Source organism: Platalea leucorodia (genome assembly GCF_965183815.1).
Source record: "Platalea leucorodia genome assembly, chromosome: 5".
NCBI classification, from domain to species: domain Eukaryota; kingdom Metazoa; phylum Chordata; class Aves; order Pelecaniformes; family Threskiornithidae; genus Platalea; species Platalea leucorodia.
The window spans coordinates 15161730-15181604 of NC_138827.1; the positions used below are offsets into that span (position 1 = coordinate 15161730).

Genomic DNA, 19875 nt, shown 5'->3' on the forward strand with positions numbered 1-19875 from the left:
CCCAGCCTGACTCCTCTAACTGCCGTGCAATCTGTGTGACTCACGAGGCTGGCGCGAAGCATCGCTGGGGGCTGTCATCATGGCGGCTGCAGAGGTGGAAAGGAGAACAGCCCTTGGCCTGAGCAGTGTGTCCACACAGCAAAACAAAGCTGCAGCATAGCACACATTCCCTTTAATCTAGGTAAAGCATAGTAGCGATGAAATCAGCTTTGCCTCTGCAGGGAGCAACAAGTTGAGCAGGTATCGTAGGTCCCCAGGAGGCACGTCTTTAGGTAGCTGGACACCGACGAAGACTACTCACCATCAGCAGTTTGACTGTTGCCTTGACAACATTAAAGCTAGTACAGATGTGTGGGTGGGGGAAGGAAGACTGCCTGGAGTGTAGGACATAGTCTGCTCCCAACATGGAACAGGTCCCAAAAAATGCAAAGCCTTGGGACATGAGTCATGTCCTTGAACTTCCCTGCTCCCTCCTGTGGAATGGCTTTGCCACAGGTATGGTCTCAGGTTGGGACAAGGGTGAAAACCACCAAGAGCCATGTGAAGTGGATGTGCCATCGACTCTCCTAGATGACCCTGGTGGTTTTTGATGGCTGAGGACAGGAGCTGACAAACCAGGTCCTCCCTTTCAGGTTCCTCTGAACCCTTTTTTACAGCTGTGCCTGCATTTGTGCTTTTTTCTGCACAGCTGTAGCCTTTCACGCTAAGAAGGTTTATGCCCATACTGCACAGGAGGCATCTGCATGGGAGTTGCCTTACCCCAGGGAGCGAGTGAGAAGCTCTGTGGTTGCTCTGACATACAGCTACTTCATGGGTTTCTCTGGGAACCACAGAAAAGCACCAACACACCCAGTACTCCCAAAATACCACGGGCACCCTCCATCCAAGAACTGCCCTCACCAGAATTGGGCCATAGGGTCTTGGAGTGTTCAGGAACAAAAGATGGGAGAAAGGCCCTCCTTCTCAGCCATGGGCAGCACTGGACAAGGAGGAAGGCTGAAGAGAAAGTGGGAGTATTCTCCCTATTTCTCCTCAGGTCATCTCTCACTTTCTGGCCCCTCTTAGGAACTACCATCCAGGTTTGGGATGTTGACTTGCCTGTTACTTCTGCTGCAGGGTCCTATTGAACTGGAAGATATTGTTTGTGTGAACAGGACAGCACCTCAGGAAATTCCAGGCTTCTTCAATCTCTGCTTTCTCAGCATTGTGGGAAGCAATGTTCCCCTTCTCCTTTCCTTCTAGTTTTACCTTCTGCCTAGAAGAGAAGCCAAGTTGTCTGATGGTTATAAGGAAGAGTGTGTGGATGATGCTGACTCCATACAGTTCCTGGCTCTTCCTGAGAAGGAGAAAACTGAGGCCATGAACAAGCCCTATGAGATCAAGACATCCTGCTGGGTGAAGGATGAGAAAGGGGGTTTCCTTGCTGGGAACATCCAGTCTGAAAAGGATAACAAAGTCATGGTAAAGATGGTAATCAACCAGCTAAGCTCTACTTTATGGTTTCAACAGGAAAGGGGTAGCCTACTGTCCCCAGAGGAAGTGCAACCATGTCTGAGTCCAGACCTGTTTTGCTCTGTGGGTCAGCTGATTTGTGGGAATCCTTTCCTGAGGCCACCAGCCAGGGGCAGTGGCAGCTAGAAAAAGACTTGAAGTGGAAGCATGTCCAACAGAGTATTTTCCCACGTGGTCCATGGAGACCTATCTGGGATAACACCGCCTTCTTACTGTTCCCCAACACTGCAGACCGTCATGGTGAAGAATGTCCAGCAGATGGATGGAATGGTTGATGGTGAATCCGCCCAAGTTCAACCAGATCGATGACATGGCAAACATGACCTTCCTGAACAAGGCTAGCATCCTGGGCAACCTATGTCAGCACTACACCCACATGAGGATCTATGATTTGAAAGGGCAGAGGGGAATAGCAAAGCAGCATGGGGTACTGGCTGGACAGGAGCCAGTCCTGACTCAGAGGGCCAGCCTGTGCTGCTGTAAATTGTGTGTGTGTGTGACTTAAATCTTCTAATGTCAGCTCATGTCCAAGCCCCTTTTCCCTGCCTGTCTGTCACTTGTTAAAAGCAAATGGCAAAGCACCAGGACATTTGAGTTCTCTGCTTTGCTCTGCCCTGTCTTCAAATGAATTCCCTGCATTTCTTTTTTCTCATTCATAAAATAGAGGGTGATATTGATCTGTGACTGCAATGAATCTACCCTCACGCAGAGCTCTGGGGGCTTGCAGGTGGTCTGGAAACTGAAATAAATAGCAGTGGGAGGAATAATCACAGTGTTTGCAGAGAGCATGGGGATTCTTAAGAGAACAGTGCTGTAGAGCAGCCTCAGGGATCCTTGGCCAGGTGGGATTTCCCAGCACTTTATTTCCTGCCACCTGCAAAAACATAACATAGTAAAAACTGTTTTATCTGGGTAAAACATTGTGAAGAGCAAGTTACCCAAATAATAAGAGACATAAGCATCAATAATCAGGGAGGGAGACCCGGTCTTTTTTCGTACGATAGCAAAGAAGTATGTTGTTTGGTAGCAAATAGAAAGAAGCCCTCCATGCTAATGGCTGCTTCAGCATGCAGAGGCATTGCAGCTTCTAAGGCTGAGAGCAGTGGTTTCTCTTCTCTTCTCTTCTCTTCTCTTCTCTTCTCTTCTCTTCTCTTCTCTTCTCTTCTCTTCTCTTCTCTTCTCTTCTCTTCTCTTCTCTTCTCTTCTCTTCTCTTCTCTTCTCTTCTCTTCTTTCTCCTTTTCTCTTTCTCCTTTTCTCTCTTTCTCTCTCTCCTCTCCCCTCTGACTCTACTATGGGGGTCAGTAAAACAATTCAGAATTTGAAGACATAAATAGCAGCTACATTTGGCCTTGCAGCAAAAATCCTGTTATTCTAGCCTTGTGGGATTCCTTCAGTGGCTTCCTATTTCTCCTTCCAGCTTCCTCACCACCAGAGCTCTGGATTGTCATGCCCCAGCTTGTACCCCTGCGCCTGTTTCCTCCTCCACAACTTCTCCCCCCGAGGCCGTCCCTACCCTACACGCATTCCTAGCCTGTCTTATGCTGCCCTCTATCCTTGGAATAACCTTCCTCTTCCTACAAGCAATAAACCTCACTCCTCTTTCTGCCTGCAAATCCCAGCGTTGCCCTACCGCTCCCCTGTGGGTCTCTCAATCCTGACACATCCCAAAACTCTTTTCTGGAAGACTGAAGTACTAAGCACTGAAAACTGCATTACACTTTGCATTTGGTGTTGCTTCTTGGAACTAGGGAGATTAGCCAGACTCCCGCCTGCCCCAGATCCACAGGGCTGGACCTCTGTGGAGAGCCTTTGGTAGGGCTGAACCTGAAAAGGAATTACTGCTCACAGCAGTAGTTCAGCTTTCTGTGGGAGCTGACCGACAGAAAATGCATTTAACGGGTTGCTTTGGATGGCGAGGAGTAGTTGTGCTCAAAGCCTAAGTTTTTGGTGTTGAGCATCCTGCTGATGCTGAATTTTATCTTCTTTTTGTAGCAATCCCTGGAAGATCAAATCATCCACGTGAATCCTGTTCTGGAGACCCTTGATAATGCTAAAACTACGAGGAAGAACAATTCCTCCCATTTTGTATGTACCAGCCCTTCTTTGGATTTCACTGGTAGGTCACTGGTAGGTCATACAAAGATGTTCCCTCAGAAGAAATAAAAACAAAAATTATTTTAAAATGCTTCCTCAAGCACTGCAGTTAGTTTATATTTACTAACATTTCACATGAAGCATTATTGTTCCCATTTTCTTGAACTAAGTTCAGCAATCGATTTTGTTTTGACTTCATATTTTTATACGTCAAAAGAAAAAATAGTTTTGATCAAGCCCAAATCAATGCCCTTTCAACTGTTTACTTCTGCAAAGACTGAAAATGCTTTCATTTTTTGCAGATTATTTTTAATTTTGAAATTGTCAGGGAAAATGTAAAACACTGGGGTTTTCAACTGAAGTCTCATTCCTCTGTTTCTGTGTGCTACATACTTCTGCCATATGCTGCAGAGAAAGGAGGATTTCTTTAAGCTCTAATACAGAATCCAAGAAGAAAGAGGTTTTTTATAGATCTGATCTTTGGAAAGATTAAATTTCCTCTCACTGACTTGCAAATTTGCCCCTACAGGCAATGCTGTCTGTCCCTGATGAACGCTCAGAACCTCTCAGCTACTTTCTGTTTTCCTACAGATATTGCAATCTTGATTAACAGACTCATCTTTTATTTTCTCATCTAGGGCAAATTTATCTGAATTCACTTTGGTAGCACAGGCAAGCTGGCTGGGGCTAACACTGAGGGCTGTAAGTAAGCACGTAATTCTTTATATTAATTTTGCTTTGGATTTTTCTTGTGTTGAATGGACCCTATTCCGATTATATCAGACATGTACAAATCTGAAATGAATTCTGTTAACTTGAGGGATCTACACTGCTGTAAATGAAACCAAAATCTGCCCCTACTTCCACAGTGAAGTTACGTGCTTTAGATGATGACAAATTTATTTCTTCTTTCTTTAGTTGCCTATGAGACTCTCTGTGAACACATAAAAGACACAATGCCTCCCCCAAAAGCTGTACACTTTTCATTCTACAATTATATTGCAACCATTACTCACATTCATCAGTACAACACTATAATTGTCTTGCAACCAAGACCCTAAAAATAGGTATCCAGGGAAGGTGCATTGTTCGTTGTTTGCACACGTGCATCCAAGACTAAATTGAGAACCACAAATCCCAGCTCTCAAGGTAAAAAGACCCCACCACGTTTCCTGACTAAAGCCCTTTAGCATACAGAAAAAGGAGAGAGGAAACATATGGACCGGTTATTCTTTAATGTGGGATTGTCTGCATCCCTCCTACTTTCAACTCATCCCAGATTTGCATCACACCCAGAGACCATATGTTGGATTTGCCTCTCTGGACAGTGGGCCAAGGCAAGTTTCAGGTTGTTTACTGGCAGGTTTGCAGCTTCTTCCAGCCTGGCCTGGGGAGCAAGGGCATGCACAGACCTTCACTGTGCAAGCAGCAGCACTGGCTCAAGGACCTTCTGCACCCTCACTGGAGCTCTGCTGGCAGAAGGGATTGTATGAGAGCTCCCTGAAGTCACCTGGACTAACTAAAATTGACAATAAAGATGGTTTGAGTCAACGCAAATTTGTCTGAAGAACATGATCTGTTCACCAGCAGAGCTATATGGACAGAAGACTTCAGCTGAGAGGCAAGGATGAAAAATGCCCAGCTAGGACTGCCAGCAAGGTCTGGTGATTTGGTACAGCTGAACGAACTGATACAGTGAGGTCTAGAGGAGGATGGTTTTTGTGGAGACCAGAAGCCAAACTAAGCATGTTAGTGCCTGAAAGAAGGTATGGACAGAGTGATTACAAGGTACAAAACATCTTTTCCAGAACTGCTCTCAGAAAGTAAGGGCAGCATAAGGACACGTTTCACAGGTCAATCTTTCTTACAAATCATGCACTGGCAATTCAGAGGATGCTTCGAAGTAGAATGAGTTAGTCTGGAGATCTGTTCCTGAACACTGAACACTGACATAACTGGACAAGTGATGGCATCTTTTGCCTCCATTTCACCAGCTGCCAAAATAGCTGTACTAAAACTTGTGCCAGTGGGAATGTTGTGAAGCATTGCTCTGAGAGCATCACTGAAGGATACTATGGTTCTTGCTGCACTCACAGGACTTCCAAAGGACATTGTTGAAATGCTGGTTTCACTGATGTCGAAAGCAAAATTCTCACTGACATGACATATGGCCGTGATTTTTCAATCTCTGGCTGCTACCTACACCTGGATGTGTTTCCCTCTGTGTTCAAGATGTGGAGAAGTCATGTGTCATTTCCCAGGAAGCGGCTAAGAGATACTATCATATTTTCCATGAGATTCTCTCCAAAAAGAAACTTCAACTTATCGGTATGGCACTTTGTGTGTGTTATTCACTCCCTTTAATGCACACATCCCTGGCTTGATCCTCTGTTTCTAGAATAAGAAACCTACTCACCAGAACTGTACTTGGCTAGAGATTGAAATAGGTTCTCTGCAGTGGGGGTTTGTTACTAATTATCCAGGAAGAAGAGGATTGCAAGTGACTTTTCCTTAGGCAGGCCAGAGTGAGAAAAGAAAGCTGTCTTCCTTTATCTTGATCAATGCACGGTGAGGTCCCGCTTGATCTGGCAGGGCTGCCACTAAGGTAAAAATGATCATTTTCAAACTGAAGTGTTGAGCTGCTTCATGCCAATTGCTTACGTCTCCTCAGGACAGGAAAGACAGCCAGGACAAGCTTTTCAATACTGTTGAAAAGGCTTGGGTGTTCAATCCCACTTACTTTGACGTGGCTGCTATGTCAAAATCTCCTAGGTAGCCTAAGCAACTCATCCCACAAAAGGCTTTTTTCTTAAGTGATACACTCAAAATGTGCTCAGGAATTGAAACCTGGAAGAACCCTCAGTCTCCAGTCAAAAAGCTCACGTTATGCTTTGATTGTACTGATGGCAATTGGTGTAATCACCTCGTGGTCTGTCCCTTGCAGCAGAAGCTGCTTCTTGTGCCCAATCCTAATCATTACCACTGGGTGCGTCAAGGTGTGATCACAGCAGACAACACGGATGATGGGGAAGAGCCACTTCTCACTAATGTAAGTCTGGAGAAACATCAGTGAAATTGAAAATACAGCAAACAGGATGCTGCCCCCTCGGCCTACTATTCCTATCCCCTAGGAATAAGATTCAGCTTCTTCAACCTGAGGATAAATAAGCTACTGGAACAGCAGCTAGGGGTGGCCTAAAGATTTGTTCAATTGTCTGTGAGCTGAAGCCTGAATGTAAAAGATCTGCTCCAGAGCAAATGAGCTTGACGTAGGAGTTTCTGGTTAACATTCAATGGCCTGGGGTTTGCAGGACTTCAAACGAGCTGGTTATAACGCTTGTTTGAAGCCTGAAAACTGACAGATCTGAAAGCTGTGACAGAGACCATGGGTTAAAACCTGCTCATCTCACATACATATGTAATCTCAAGAAGCAGCTTTTGTAAGAGGAAGACTTGACCCTTTGCCTGTTTTTGACACACATTTTCCTTTTTAATATAATTTTGAAGAGTATCTGTTACTGAAAAGAGCTTATTGGGAATGTCTGCTGGCTCCTGAGACTATTATTATAAGCAGGACTTGAGCTACAGAGAGATCAAACAGTCTCCAGCTGCTGAACTTACAGTGCCCCTCCTAGCAGCTGTTGGTATTTTACAGCTTCCAGGATTTGTACATTGCAAACGAGCCTTTTGTACAAAGCAGATATGATTTTCATAGCCACTAAGACAGGCAGTCTCAAATGATGGCTCACGAGTAGCACACTGCAAGATTCTCTGGCATGCTCAGAGTCGTGCGCTCTCCCTCCTCCGGGCATGCTGTGAGAGCAGAGCACAACGTTCCCAGCAGAGCTACGCTTTCTCCCTATCTGTGCTAGCTGAGATGTGGGATAATTGCTATAAGGGGATGTTGCTGCTCATGTCCCACTGATTTTAAAAAGCATGGTGAAGAGTGGAATGAGCTGATATCCCAGATGATACGTTGCATTTTGCTCATGGTATCAGAGACACTTAGAACAACTGCCGTCAAAGCACGTGGTTCTTAGCTAGCATAAATCAGTCTACGAAAGAAAAGCAGAGTGCTGGTTTACAGCATCATTAAGCTACTCTGTCCCATGTTAGTCTGAAGGGACTTGGCTGGTCAAATTTCAATGGGCTGGAAAATTATTTTAGATGTTTAGCACTATGGGCTGGCTTCCAGCTTATGGTGCAGATTAAGAATTCCCTTGTGTGGCTCTGTGTCCCTTCTGCCAGGTGGCCTTTGATGTCCTGGGCTCCAGTCCAGAAGAGAGGATGTGTGTTTACAAGCTGACTAGGGGTATCATGCACTTGGGCACTATGAAGTTCAAGCAGAAGCCAAGAGAGGACCAGGCAGAGGTGGACAACATGGAGGTAGGCTGAGATCTTACACTTGGTGACAGCAAACCAGGACAAAGCTAGCATGCTAAGAGCTCACCCAGTTCGTTAAGATTGAAAGAGCTGCTAAAACCAGACTCTTGTTTCCAGGGAATATAAAATGACCTTAAACAACACACTGATTTTTTTTTTTTTTTTAAATGAACAGATGTGCTATTGAGAGTCAGAGCTGGCATTCACAGCTGCCACAGGGCAGCAGGCCTAGCCAGATGGCTGAGCTGTCAGCTAAGGGCTTGATCCTTCTTTGTTGAACAGCCCTGCTTTGCAGGTGTTTTTGGAGCCATGGTGGAGCAAACAGGCACATAACTCCCAGAGCATATGGGAGCCCAGACACCTTGTTTGAGATGTGTATTATTGCCTCTGCTCCATCCAGCAAGCTCTGCTGAACGGTGTGTGTGTGAAGGGACAGAGCTGAGACCGGCTTCCCTTCTGTCCTTCCCAGAAAGTTCCCAGCAGGGCTGGAGATCTTGCCTGCCCCTGAAAGCAGAGCCTGTAACCATTTTTCTGAGTCTGCAGCAAGGGAATGGGGACAATGAACGATTTTCTTCCTGTTACTCAGATTAACATGTTAATCTTCCCTCCCATAGTGGCTGACAAAGTTACTCAGCTCATGGGTCTGAAGTCTGGAGAGCTCCAGAGGGGGCATCACCAGGCCCAGGGTGAAAGCAGGGATCAAGCTGGAGCAGAAAGGCGCCCTCTTAGCACTATAGTGCCAGAACTAGGGATTTGGCCAGCATGCGCGTGTTCCCCAAGGCCACTGATGGCCACTGAAAGCTGCCATTATAACAACCACCTGGGCAAATCACCCAACCTCCTCAAGCCCAAGGGTGGCAAAGGCAAAGGGGAAGAAGCTCACTTTGGGCACTGCAGCGTGTTACACTGGCACAGTAAGTGCAGACCGGTGCTGTTTCTGCCATAGCCCTGTCTCTGACCCTGAGTAAGCTGGAACATGCACCTAGCGAGGTCAGACATGAGGCCAAGACGTAGAGGACAAGCTCTCTGCATGAACAGGTCACATCAAACTTCCACAGGTTTTAACATACAGCAACACTGGGAAAAGTACTATGCTGGTGCAAATTAATGTGTCTCTATTGCCTTAAAGAAGTACTGCAGCCAGAGATTGGCTCCGCTGCACAGAAATGTGCATCTCAGAAATCCTTTCCAGTAACAATTAACTGAAAACACTGATTGTGCAAATATCTGACCAGTGACGCAACAGTTGAGCATTTTAATGTACAAAGAACAGCAAGGCTGTTTCATGACTCTTCAACATGTTGCCACTGGCCTTGATTAAAAATATATTCCTTATAGATATCCTGAAAAGGAACAAAACCCCAAAAACTTGAGCTAAGACTTGCTTCTAGTAACACAAAGCTGTAGGAAAGCTACTCAAAAGGCACATCAGCCAAAGGATTAAATTAATTTTTGCTTCTGTTGCTCACGTGTTGCTGGAAGAGCCAGAGTCCTGCAGTTCGCTGCAGCTTGTCTAGCCTTTCCTGGTGTATGTGACTTGCCTCTCTGCTGTGTTGTCAAGCAGCCATGCTAATGCTTAGCAGCAGGAACAGTATTTAAGCATATTATCAAACTCCACCAGTTATTCATATACTCCACTGCACAGACATACTGACAGAACATGATCAGAGCATGAATCACAGGCCCTTTGCTCTACCTTTTTTACACTCAGCAACTATTTCCTTTCTTTGCTACCAAGCAGGTTTTTGAAAGAGACATTTGACTGTGCCAAAATATGTTCTGATTGTGCTTGGTTATACCAGTCTATAAGCCACATTGTCCCCTCTGTCAGCGTATCAGAGTATGAGCCGAAAAGGTAAAAATATAATCTCTCCGCAACATCCTCTCCTTTGGCAGTCCTGCAGAATCCTTTATTCAGGGCAAATGCGCTTTCCATGGTAAGGGCCCCCCACGAGTCCCGAGACTCGAGGGAGTGCATTAATGCTATTCACGTGCCAGCATCGACTCGCTGCTTTTCCCTATACCCACAGAGGATTTCTCCCTCTCTCTACGCAGGTTAACAATCAGAAACGCGCTTTCTCATGCACTGCTACTGGGCTATCCTCTTGCTGTCTCTGAACTGGTCATGCCTTTTCTTCCCTGCTCCTTTCCAGGCGTGACACAGTATCACAGGGCGGCTACAGAAGAACGAGGACCCCCTGAATGAAGCAGTGGTGGGCTTGCTCCAGAAATCCAGCATGCCCCTGCTCTGGTCCTCTTTAAAGAGGAGGAGGCTGCAGGTAGAGTGAACATTATGCAGTGCAATCAATACTGTCAGCTCAATGTGTCGGCAAGCAAATGCCATCGGTTCTGGTGCCCAGTGCTTCCCCATCGTTCTTTTGTGGAAAGGATTAAGCCTGTCATTGTAACACTCCCTTCATCCAGGCAACAGTCTGTGTCTGCCTCCGCGTACTTCTCTTCCGTGCTGAAAGACAATCTAGCTCTGTCCTTGAAAATTCTGCCCCTCCAGCACTAAGAGAGGCAGACGGTACACACTGCGTTCCCTTTGCTCAGCGAAGGCACTACCAAGCACTGCTGCAGAAACACCCTTGCACAGATGGAAGCGTGAGCGCAATCCCGGCTTAATGGCAGGCTACATAATCCCCTCCTGGCAGTCAGCGGCCTTCTGCTGCCCAGACAAATGTCAGGTTTCCATCAACCAGAAAAACTTGCAGCCTACTAGGATTGTCGTCAGCCCAGCCCAGGACTCTGCAGTTGAAAGGTGAATAGGAAACAGTTTAGGAAACTGCTTTTCAGATTTTGAGCTATCAAATAGACAGGGTCGGGTCTTATTTCTACTTCCTGCACGTGCAACTCCATCTCAGCCTATGCTAAACTGGTAAAACAGCACTAGCGTAAGAGAGAGGAGACTGACAAAAAATTGTGTATGCCAACATATTGTGAATGCAGCTTCTCGTCTCTTCCAAGGACTATGTTCACTTCTGGTTTGAGGATTTCTTTAGAGTGGTAAACAATGAAAGAACAACCTCTAAACCAAAGCAGAATGCAGGTAAAATTATACATATTTTCATTTGGTTAGTAGTTTATCCAGACAGCACTGAACTGCTAACTTAAGTCAGTTAAGACAGATCTATGTTGGAGGCTACAGTATACTACTTCAGTGTGACTCCTTTTCAAGAGCATCTCTCACATATTCTGTGCAATAATATTGATTTTAGCTGGTGGCAGCAAGAGGCGGGGAAGACAGTCTTCTTTTGTGACTGTCTCCAACTTCTACAGGGTAAACAATCATCCATGCCTTTGCATTTAAACTGCCATCAATACCTTTGTATTCCAGCAGCAGCTCAGTCTCCCTAGTTTATCTTCAACCCTGCCCAAGGCTGGCTAACGCCATTACCCTGATTTTACCAATGCAGAATTCAAAGAGAGAAGGGTGGCGTTCAGTTACAGAAACTCTGGCATCTGGTGTCATTGGTGTCATTTAAAATGCCCTTGGGTATCTGGGACATCCACAAGGGGCAAAAAGATACAACACGGGGCTTAGAAGAGACCTGTGCTCTTCTGGAGCAGTTGCTGGTGATACATGAATGCATCTGAAATGTCGCTATGCTTAGGCAACTGAAACCCCTCTAAGAGACTTGCAGGGTCACATGGGAAGGATCTGGCAGAGCAGAGAATTACATCCCAGTCTCTTGAGATGCAGGCCAGCACCCAGAGGATGGGGTGTATCTTTCCGAGGCTGCTGTCACACTACTTAGGTTTGCTGTCATGAGTGCTAGAAACAGGACAAGAAAGGTCTAAAGAAGCCTGTTAGTATTTTGACTTGAAAGTCACAAATGAAGAGGGGAAATACATTATGGGGAAGTCCTGTGTTACTGTTTCTGTAGTATCCAGAGCTGAGTGCCAGCTGATAAGGTTATGGACAAGTTCAATCCAGTCCTTTCAGGCATCCTTGTCTGCTTTTATTATGCACCGTGCTGCCATTTCACCCACTCTTCATCACTGACAGCCATGCAGGAGTTTTCACATAAGCCTAAATGAGGTTACTGCGGGCTGCCTGTCCTCTGTAGCATGCTTCTGTCTCTAGGGGCTGGTCCACCCAGCAAATAAAAGCCAACTGCTGTTATCAGTTCATGGAGCTATTCCTCTAGGCCTGCTGGTGGACAGCAGGACTTTCATTGTTAACTCTTCGCATGACGGTAATCCCCAAAGGAATATAATGCTAAAAGCCAGAATCACGAAACAACATTTACCTGAAAGTGTTTCAGGTTCACACCATGCCCAAGGTTGCTTCCACGCATGTAAGCTTTTTCCCCTGAGCCACGTAGGACCAGGCTCACTTCCTACCTTGTTGTGTGTGGGGTTTTTGTTTGTTTGTTTGTTTGTTTGCAGCTGTTAAACTGAAATGACTATAAACCAGAAGATTTTCTCTCTCCAGCCTTGGTAACTCCTGTTAGTTTTCTCACCCCATTCCTCTTTAGAATCACAGAATCGTTAAGGTTGGAAAAGACCCTTAAGATCATCGAGTCCAACCGTTAACCTAGCACTGCCAAGTCCACCACTAAACCATGTCCTCGAGCACCACGTCTACTCGTCTTTTAAATACCTCCAGGGATGGGGACTCAACCACTTCCCTGGGCAGCCTGCTCCAGGGCCTGACTACCCTTTCGGTGAAGAAGTTTTTCCTAATATCCAACCTAAACTTCCCCTGGCGCAGCTTGAGGCCGTTTCCTCTCATCCTATCGCTTGTTACTTGGGAGAAGAGACCGACCCCCACCTCGCTACAACCTCCTTTCAGGGAGTTGTAGAGAGCAATAAGGTCTCCCCTCAGCCTCCTCTTCTCCAGGCTAAACAACCCCAGCTCCCTCAGCCGCTCCTCATAAGACTTGTGCTCTAGACCCTTCACCAGCTTCGTTGCCCTCCTATGGACACGCTCCAGCACCTCGATGTCCTTCTTGTAGTGAGGGGCCCAAAACTGAACACAGCACTCGAGGTGCGGCCTCACCAGTGCCCAGTACAGGGGCACTATCACCTCCCTGGTCCTGCTGGCCACACTATTCCTGATACAAGCCAGGATGCCATTGGCCCTCATGGCCACCTGAGCACACTGCTGGCTCATGTGCAGGCGGCTGTCAACCAACACCCCCAGGTCCTTTTCCACTAGGCAGCTCTGCAGCCACTCCTCCCCAAGCCTGTAGCGTTGCATGGGGTTGTTGTGACCCAAGTGCAGGACCCGGCACTGAGCCTTGTTGAACCTCATCCAGTTGGCCCTGGCCCAACGATCCAGCCTGTCCAGGTCCCTCTGTAGGGCCTTCCTACCCTCCAGCAGATTGACACTTCCACCCAACTTGGTGTCGTCTGTGGACTTACTGAGGGTGCACTCAATCCCCTCATCCAGATCATCAATGAAGATGTTGAACAGGACCGGCCCCAACACTGAGCCCTGGGGAACACCACTCGTGACCGGCCGCCAACTGGATTTGACTCCATTCACCACCACTCTCTGGGCTCGGCCGTCCAGCCAGTTTTTAACCCAGAGCAGAGTGCACTTATCCAAGCTGTGAGCAGCCAGCTTCTCCAGGAGAATGCTGTGGGAGACAGTGTCCAAGGCCTCACTAAAGTCCAAGTAGACAACATCCACAGCCTTCCCCTCATCCACTAAGCGGGTCACCTTGTCATAGAAGGAGACCAGGTTAGTGAAGCAGGATCTCCCTTTCATAAACCCGTGCTGGCTGAGCCTGATCCCCCGGTTGTCCCGCACGTGCCGCATAATGGCACTCAAGATGACCTGCTCCATGACCTTCCCCGGCACCGAGGTCAGGCTGACAGGCCTGTAGTTCCCCGGATCCTCCTTCCGACCCTTCTTGTAGAGGGGCATCACATTTGCTAACTTCCAGTCATCTGGGACCTCCCTGGTTGACCAGGACTGCTGCTAAATGATGGAGAGTGGCTTGGCCAGCTCCTCTGCCAGCTCCATTCGGTATCCTCGGGTGGATCCTGTCTGGCCCCATGGACTTGTGGGCATTCAGGTGGAGGAGCAGGTCGGTGACTGCCACCTTTTTGACAACTGGGGCTTCATTCTGCATCCTATCTCCATCTCCCAGCTCAGGGGCCTGAAAACCCTGAGGATGACCAGTCTGGCTATTAAAGACTGAGGCAAAGAAGGCATTAAGTACCTCAGCCTTCTCCTCATCCTTCGTGGCAATGTTTCCCTCCGCATCCAACAAAGGATGGAGATTCTCCCTGACTCTCCTTATGTTGCTGATATATTTGTAAAAACATTTTTTGTTATCTTTAACGGCGGTGGCCAGTTTAAGTTCTAGCTGGGCCTTTGCCTTTCTAATCTTCTCCCTGCATAACCTCACAACATCCTTGTAGTCCTCCTGAGTCACCTGCCCCTTCTTCCAAAGGTGGTAAGCTCTCCTTTTTTTCCTGAGTTCCAGCCAAAGCGCTCTGTTCAGCCAGGCCGGTCTTCTCCCCCGCCTGCTCGACTTACGGCACGTGGGGACGGCCTGCTCCTGTGCCTTTGAGGCTTCCTCCTTGACTAACATCCAGCCTTCCTGGACTCCTTTGCCCTTCAGGACTGCCTCCCAAGGGACTCTGCTAACCAGACTCCTAAACAATCCAAAGTCTGCCCTTCTAAAGTTCAGGGTAGCGGTTTTGCTGACCCCCTTCCTTACTTCTCCACGAATTGAAAACTGTGTCATTTCATGGCCGCTGAGCCCACGACAGCCTCCGACCGCCACGTCGCCCACCAGGCCCTCTCTGTTCGTAAACATCAGGTCCAGCGGGGCACCTCCCCTGGTCGGCTCGCTGACCAGCTGCGTCAGGCAGTTATCTCCCACACACTCTGGGAACCTCCGAGACTGCTTTCTCTCTGCCGTGTTGTATTTCCAGCAGATATCTGGTAAGTTGAAGTCTCCCACGAGAACAAGGGCTAGAGATTGTGAGACTTCAGCCAACCGCTTGTAGAATACTTCGTCTGTTTCCTCATCCTGGTTGGGTGGTCTATAACAGACTCCCACCAGGATATCTGCCTTGTTGGCCTTCCCTCTGATCTTTACCCATAAGCACTCAACCTTATCATTACCTTCATTGAGCTCTAGACAATCAAAACACTCTCCAACGTACGAGGCTACCCCACCACCTCTCCTTCCTTGCCTGTCCCTTCTAGAGAGCTTGTAGCCATCCATTGCAGCACTCCAGTTGTGTGAGTCATCCCACCATGTTTCCGTGATGGTGACCACATCATAGTTTTCCTGCCGCGCAATGGCTTCCAGCTCCTCCTGTTTATTGCCCATGCTGCGTGCATTGGTGTAAATGCACTTCAGTGCATTTGTATTTTTTCTCATTTTGTCTCACTTCGTCTCATTCCAGGAGCAGCGGAACTAGCTGTTGACCGCTTTGCACAGTACATCCCCGCATTTCATCCACTGCTTTGTTCCAAACGAATTCAAACAGTCTGGCAGGTGTCTGCGGCACTGCAGAGCAATCCTCAGGCAAAGCCACACAGTGCCTTCAGCACAAGCTGTGGCTGGCTGAACAGCAGATCTTTATTCAGGAATGAAAGAAGTTGGGTCATCACTTCACAGACTACCTTGTACCCCTTCAAGGGAATCTTAGTCTGAGAGACTCTTCCAAGTGCAAGGGCTAGAGACAGGATGTCTAATAAACGTGAGGGAAGCACAAAGAATTAGGAAATACACAACCTGGAAATAGACAAATTGGCACCATTATTTATTAGGCTGCATTGTCTCCTGCAACCCTTTTTTTGCAGGATCAGCCACGGATACAATGAGTTGCAGACGGGAAGAGCAACATAAGTTTTCACCTATGATATATAATGAAGTGGAAGGGCAAGTAACGGAAAGCAGTGAACAGCAAACAAATCTGCTACAAATAGGCAGTTACTCATGTTGTTTGAATTCCAACGCTATTACTGAATGCACATCTTCCACATTCAGATGACGGAGGTATGCATCCTGTGCAGTGATCCTGTCCATGAGAAATCAGAGGGAGTGGGTATGAATGCCTGCTTCTAACCCTTCTGCATCCCCCTCCAAGAACTTCCACTTTGCACAGACTGGTAGAAATGTCCACAAGCTTCCTTACCACTAGTATTTCAGTGCCATGCCCGTGGGGCTAGGAAGCTAAACCAGAGAAGATCTTAAGCAGTGATTAGCCTTTCTGCACTGCCGCTAACTGTACCTCTTATATCATTATACCTGTCTTTCTCATTTTAGATACCAAAGCCTGAATCCCAGCATAATCCCTCCAGGGTCTGTGGACAATAAGAAGGCATCAGAGTTGCTGCCTGCCTCTACTGACCTGGGGGAGAAAGAGTACAGAATTGGATATAACAAGGTACTGTTTACTCCTACCAAATTGAGCTAAATAAATTGATGGCAGTTATGACTCAGCATGCCTTTGGTGTAGATATAGCTGCAGAGTTAGAGTTTCTACAGCAACACACTTCCTAATGCATATAATGTTCTCTCTTACACATGCTCCCAAAACTGACTTTTAATCAGACAGTAGAGTTAATATAATGCAAATGAAGTGCACCTTAAGCTGTGTGATAAATCTCACTTGCTCTTTACTATTCCTTAGTCAGGCAAAAATCCTACTAACTGATCATTTATCCAATTTAAGACTGGAAAGGAAAATGGAGAGAGACTGTTGTAGCTGTCTAATATTAGCAGCATATATCATTAATTTTGCACATATGTTTTTGTCATAACATAATGAAAGTAGCTATTGTAACAGCCACGCAAGAGGGAGCATTCTGTTCTTTGCATGAACCTAAAATCTGCATTTCCCAGCTTTTATAATAATTACATAATATTCATCACTCCTCCAGCCTATTCTATCCTTAAATTTCAACTTATGGATGGAGGTTAAAGTGGGCCAGACACTGCCCCTGATGTTACTTTTAAAGACAGCAGCCACAAGATTACAACTATTATTTTTTCATTGTCACTGAAACTACTTAGTGCGTTTCCTGGCACAGGAGAGGACAAAATACATTTGGGTTTCATCAAGGAAAAGACTTCCACTCCTGCTTTACTCTATGCCACTTAGCTAGACCTTATGATGATCCTGATGTTATTTTTTATAGCTAGACACCTTGGGCACAGAAAAGGCTAAAGAACTCTGGGCAAATCCATGCTAAACGTGAATGGAACCCAATTCCTACATATTAGTCTTCCACTCCCATAACCTCCCCAAACTTTATCATTTTTGTAAATGTAAGCAGAGAAGCGACAAGATCACAACGAGATAAATTGACATGTAAAGACCAAAGAAGTAAAATATCCTCATTTCTGAGTGCTAATACACAGCAAGTCCAGAGCTTCATAGTCCTGAAGGCTACCTAGAACTCCAGGTTCTAACAGTCTCCTGTCTTCCAACACATTCTTCTGTGCTGGGGATCCTGCCCACACTGGAAGACATGAGAGATGAACCATGCCACAAGGTCATGCTCATGGCTTCCTGATGAGGACTGAGTACAAAAAGATGCTCTAAAGAAGGTATCCTTGGGGAAAAAACTAGAAACTGTTCTGTGAATCCAAGGTGGCATTAGAAACCAACCACTAATGTAATTCATTTACCAGCAAGAACCACGAAATTAAACTGGGAACTTCCAAGTTCTACATCCCAGCACACAGCAGAGCAATAAAGCTTTCCCGCCTTTTCCACAAGGCTCCACGCAGTAGAACAATATTGCAGCCAGACAGCTGGGTAGCTCTGTTACCTCCTGTGCATCCACCCCAAAGACCAACAGCTGGAGGATCTCTGTAATTTGGTAGTGAGCCTTACCCCTGACCAGAAACCCTAACTCAGATGGTGATGCAGTGAGTCTCCTGGAACTCAACCACAATACATATGTTTATGAGTCACAAGGTTTTGGGTTCGATCTGTGCACTTTTTCTGCCACTGCCCATGCTATCTGTGGCTGCAGGATACAGGAGGAAAGACGGGAGGCAAAAAACACCCTTTCAATTAGCTTCCAGTTTATTTGTATATTTCCATTTGTATATTTTCAGCAGTATTTGTCTCTTCTAGTGCATGAAAACTTTAATTTCTACATCTACAGTAGCATTTTTTAAACAAATTCAATTCCTGCATCAGCAAAAGAAATTGTGGGGCATCGAGGCCTATTCCATTTGACTGAGACTACATACTGACTCCAGCATTCTGCTGCATACAATTGAGCGTGAACACTTTGAGTCCCCCTACATACACTGCCTGGAAACAGAATTGTTTTGAAGCCACAGATTCTGTTTGCTTCAGGCTAGGCCTGATGGCAATTCAGAAGAATGTCCAGTAGTTTGTGCAGCTGCTTTTCTGGGGAGGGTGGAAATTGTACAGCAGGATGAGGAAAATACTCTGAGGTTGTCCTGTTCTGCAGAATTAAACAGTGGCAATTACAGGCACTGAGAACCTTGGGATGTCTGGGCAGGGAAGATAAGGGCTGAGAGAAAAAATAATAGCCATGTTCACTTAAGTAAAGACACTGAGAAAGCTAGTGACTTTCTTGTTAATTGTTAATAGGGCAAGGAGCCCAAATGATTTATTTCCAAATCAATGGCAGAAAAGTTAGTAAACGGAGAAAGCCCCGAAATCTGAGTCTAAGCCTGCTGCCTCCAGGGAGTGGAAAGAGAGTGTCTCAGAAATTCAAGACCTGGACTTCCCACTTCTAAAAACAGCACAGAGAGAAGTTGTGAGGTTATGAGCATGGGAATACAATATTTCACTATTCATTAACATTTAAAAGCTGAAACAAAGCTGCTTGGTTCACTTCTCTTAAGCAGGACCACATTGTCTGCATGAAGGGGCAGCTCCAGCTCAGACTCCCTTCACTTAGTCCCAGGATGGATAATTCAGTTGGTTTTCTGGTAAGACAGGAAAGAAAGTGTTGACCAGAATACTCAAGCTTAAGTGAAACCATGGTGGGTTTCACTGGGCTGGATGCCAGGTGCCCACCAAAGCCGCTCTGTCACTCTCCTTCCTCAGCTGGACAGGGGAGAGGAAAAACATAATGAAAGGCTTGTGGGTCGAGATAAGGACAGGGAGAGATCACTCACCAATTACCATCACAGGCAAAACAGACTCGACTTGGGGAAAAAATTAATTTAGTTTATTACCAATCAAATCAGAGCAGGGTAATGAGAAATAAAACCAAATCTTAAAAACACCTTCCTCCCATCCCTCCTTTCTTCCTGGGCTTAACTTCACTCCTGATTTCTCTACCTCCTCCCCCCAAGTGGCGCAGGGGGATGGGGAATGGGGGTTGTGGTCAGTTCATCACACGTTGTTTCTGCCACTCCCTCCTCCTCAGGGGGAGGACTCCTCACGCTCTTCCCCTGCTCCAGCGTGGAGTCCCTCCCACGGGAGACAGTCCTCCACAAACTTCTCCATTGTGAGTCCTTCTCACAGGCTGCAGTTCTTCACAAACTGCTCTGGTGTGGGTCCCTTCCATGGGTGCAGTCCTTCAGGAACAGACCGCTCCAGCGTGGGTCCCCTGCGGGGTCACAAGTCCTGCCAGCAAACCTGCTCCAGCCTGGGCTCCATTCTCCATAAGGCCACAGGTCCTGCCAGGAGCCTGCTCCAGCATGGGCTTCCCACAGGGTCACAGCCTCCTTTGGGGATTCACCTGCTCCAGCATGGGGTCCTCCACGGGCTGCAGGTGGGTATCTGCCCCACCGTTAACCTCCATGGGCTGCAGGGGGACAGCCTGCCTCACCCATGGTCTTCACCATGGGCTGCAGGGGAATCTCTGCTCTGGCACCTGGAGCACCTCCTCCCCTTCCTTCTTCACTGACCTTGGTGTCTGCAGACCTGTTCCTCTCACATATTCTCACTCCTCTCTTCTCCGGCTGCAG

The 19875-nt window shown here is 46.8% G+C and overlaps 1 protein-coding gene across 1 annotated transcript in view; it reads left to right on the top strand.

Annotated features, from left to right (window-relative positions):
• Positions 1 to 480: 480 nt before the first annotated feature.
• MYH16 (myosin heavy chain 16) overlaps positions 481 to 19875 on the top strand; it is a gene marked incomplete at both ends in the record, with an annotated part of 37147 nt that continues 17752 nt past the window's right edge. The window contains 8 exon segments of the mRNA XM_082314169.1: positions 481 to 495; positions 1243 to 1461; positions 1805 to 1939; positions 3506 to 3640; positions 6552 to 6656; positions 7856 to 7993; positions 9793 to 9845; positions 16234 to 16354. Of these exon segments, the coding sequence (XP_082170295.1) occupies positions 481 to 495; positions 1243 to 1461; positions 1805 to 1939; positions 3506 to 3640; positions 6552 to 6656; positions 7856 to 7993; positions 9793 to 9845; positions 16234 to 16354 (921 nt within the window).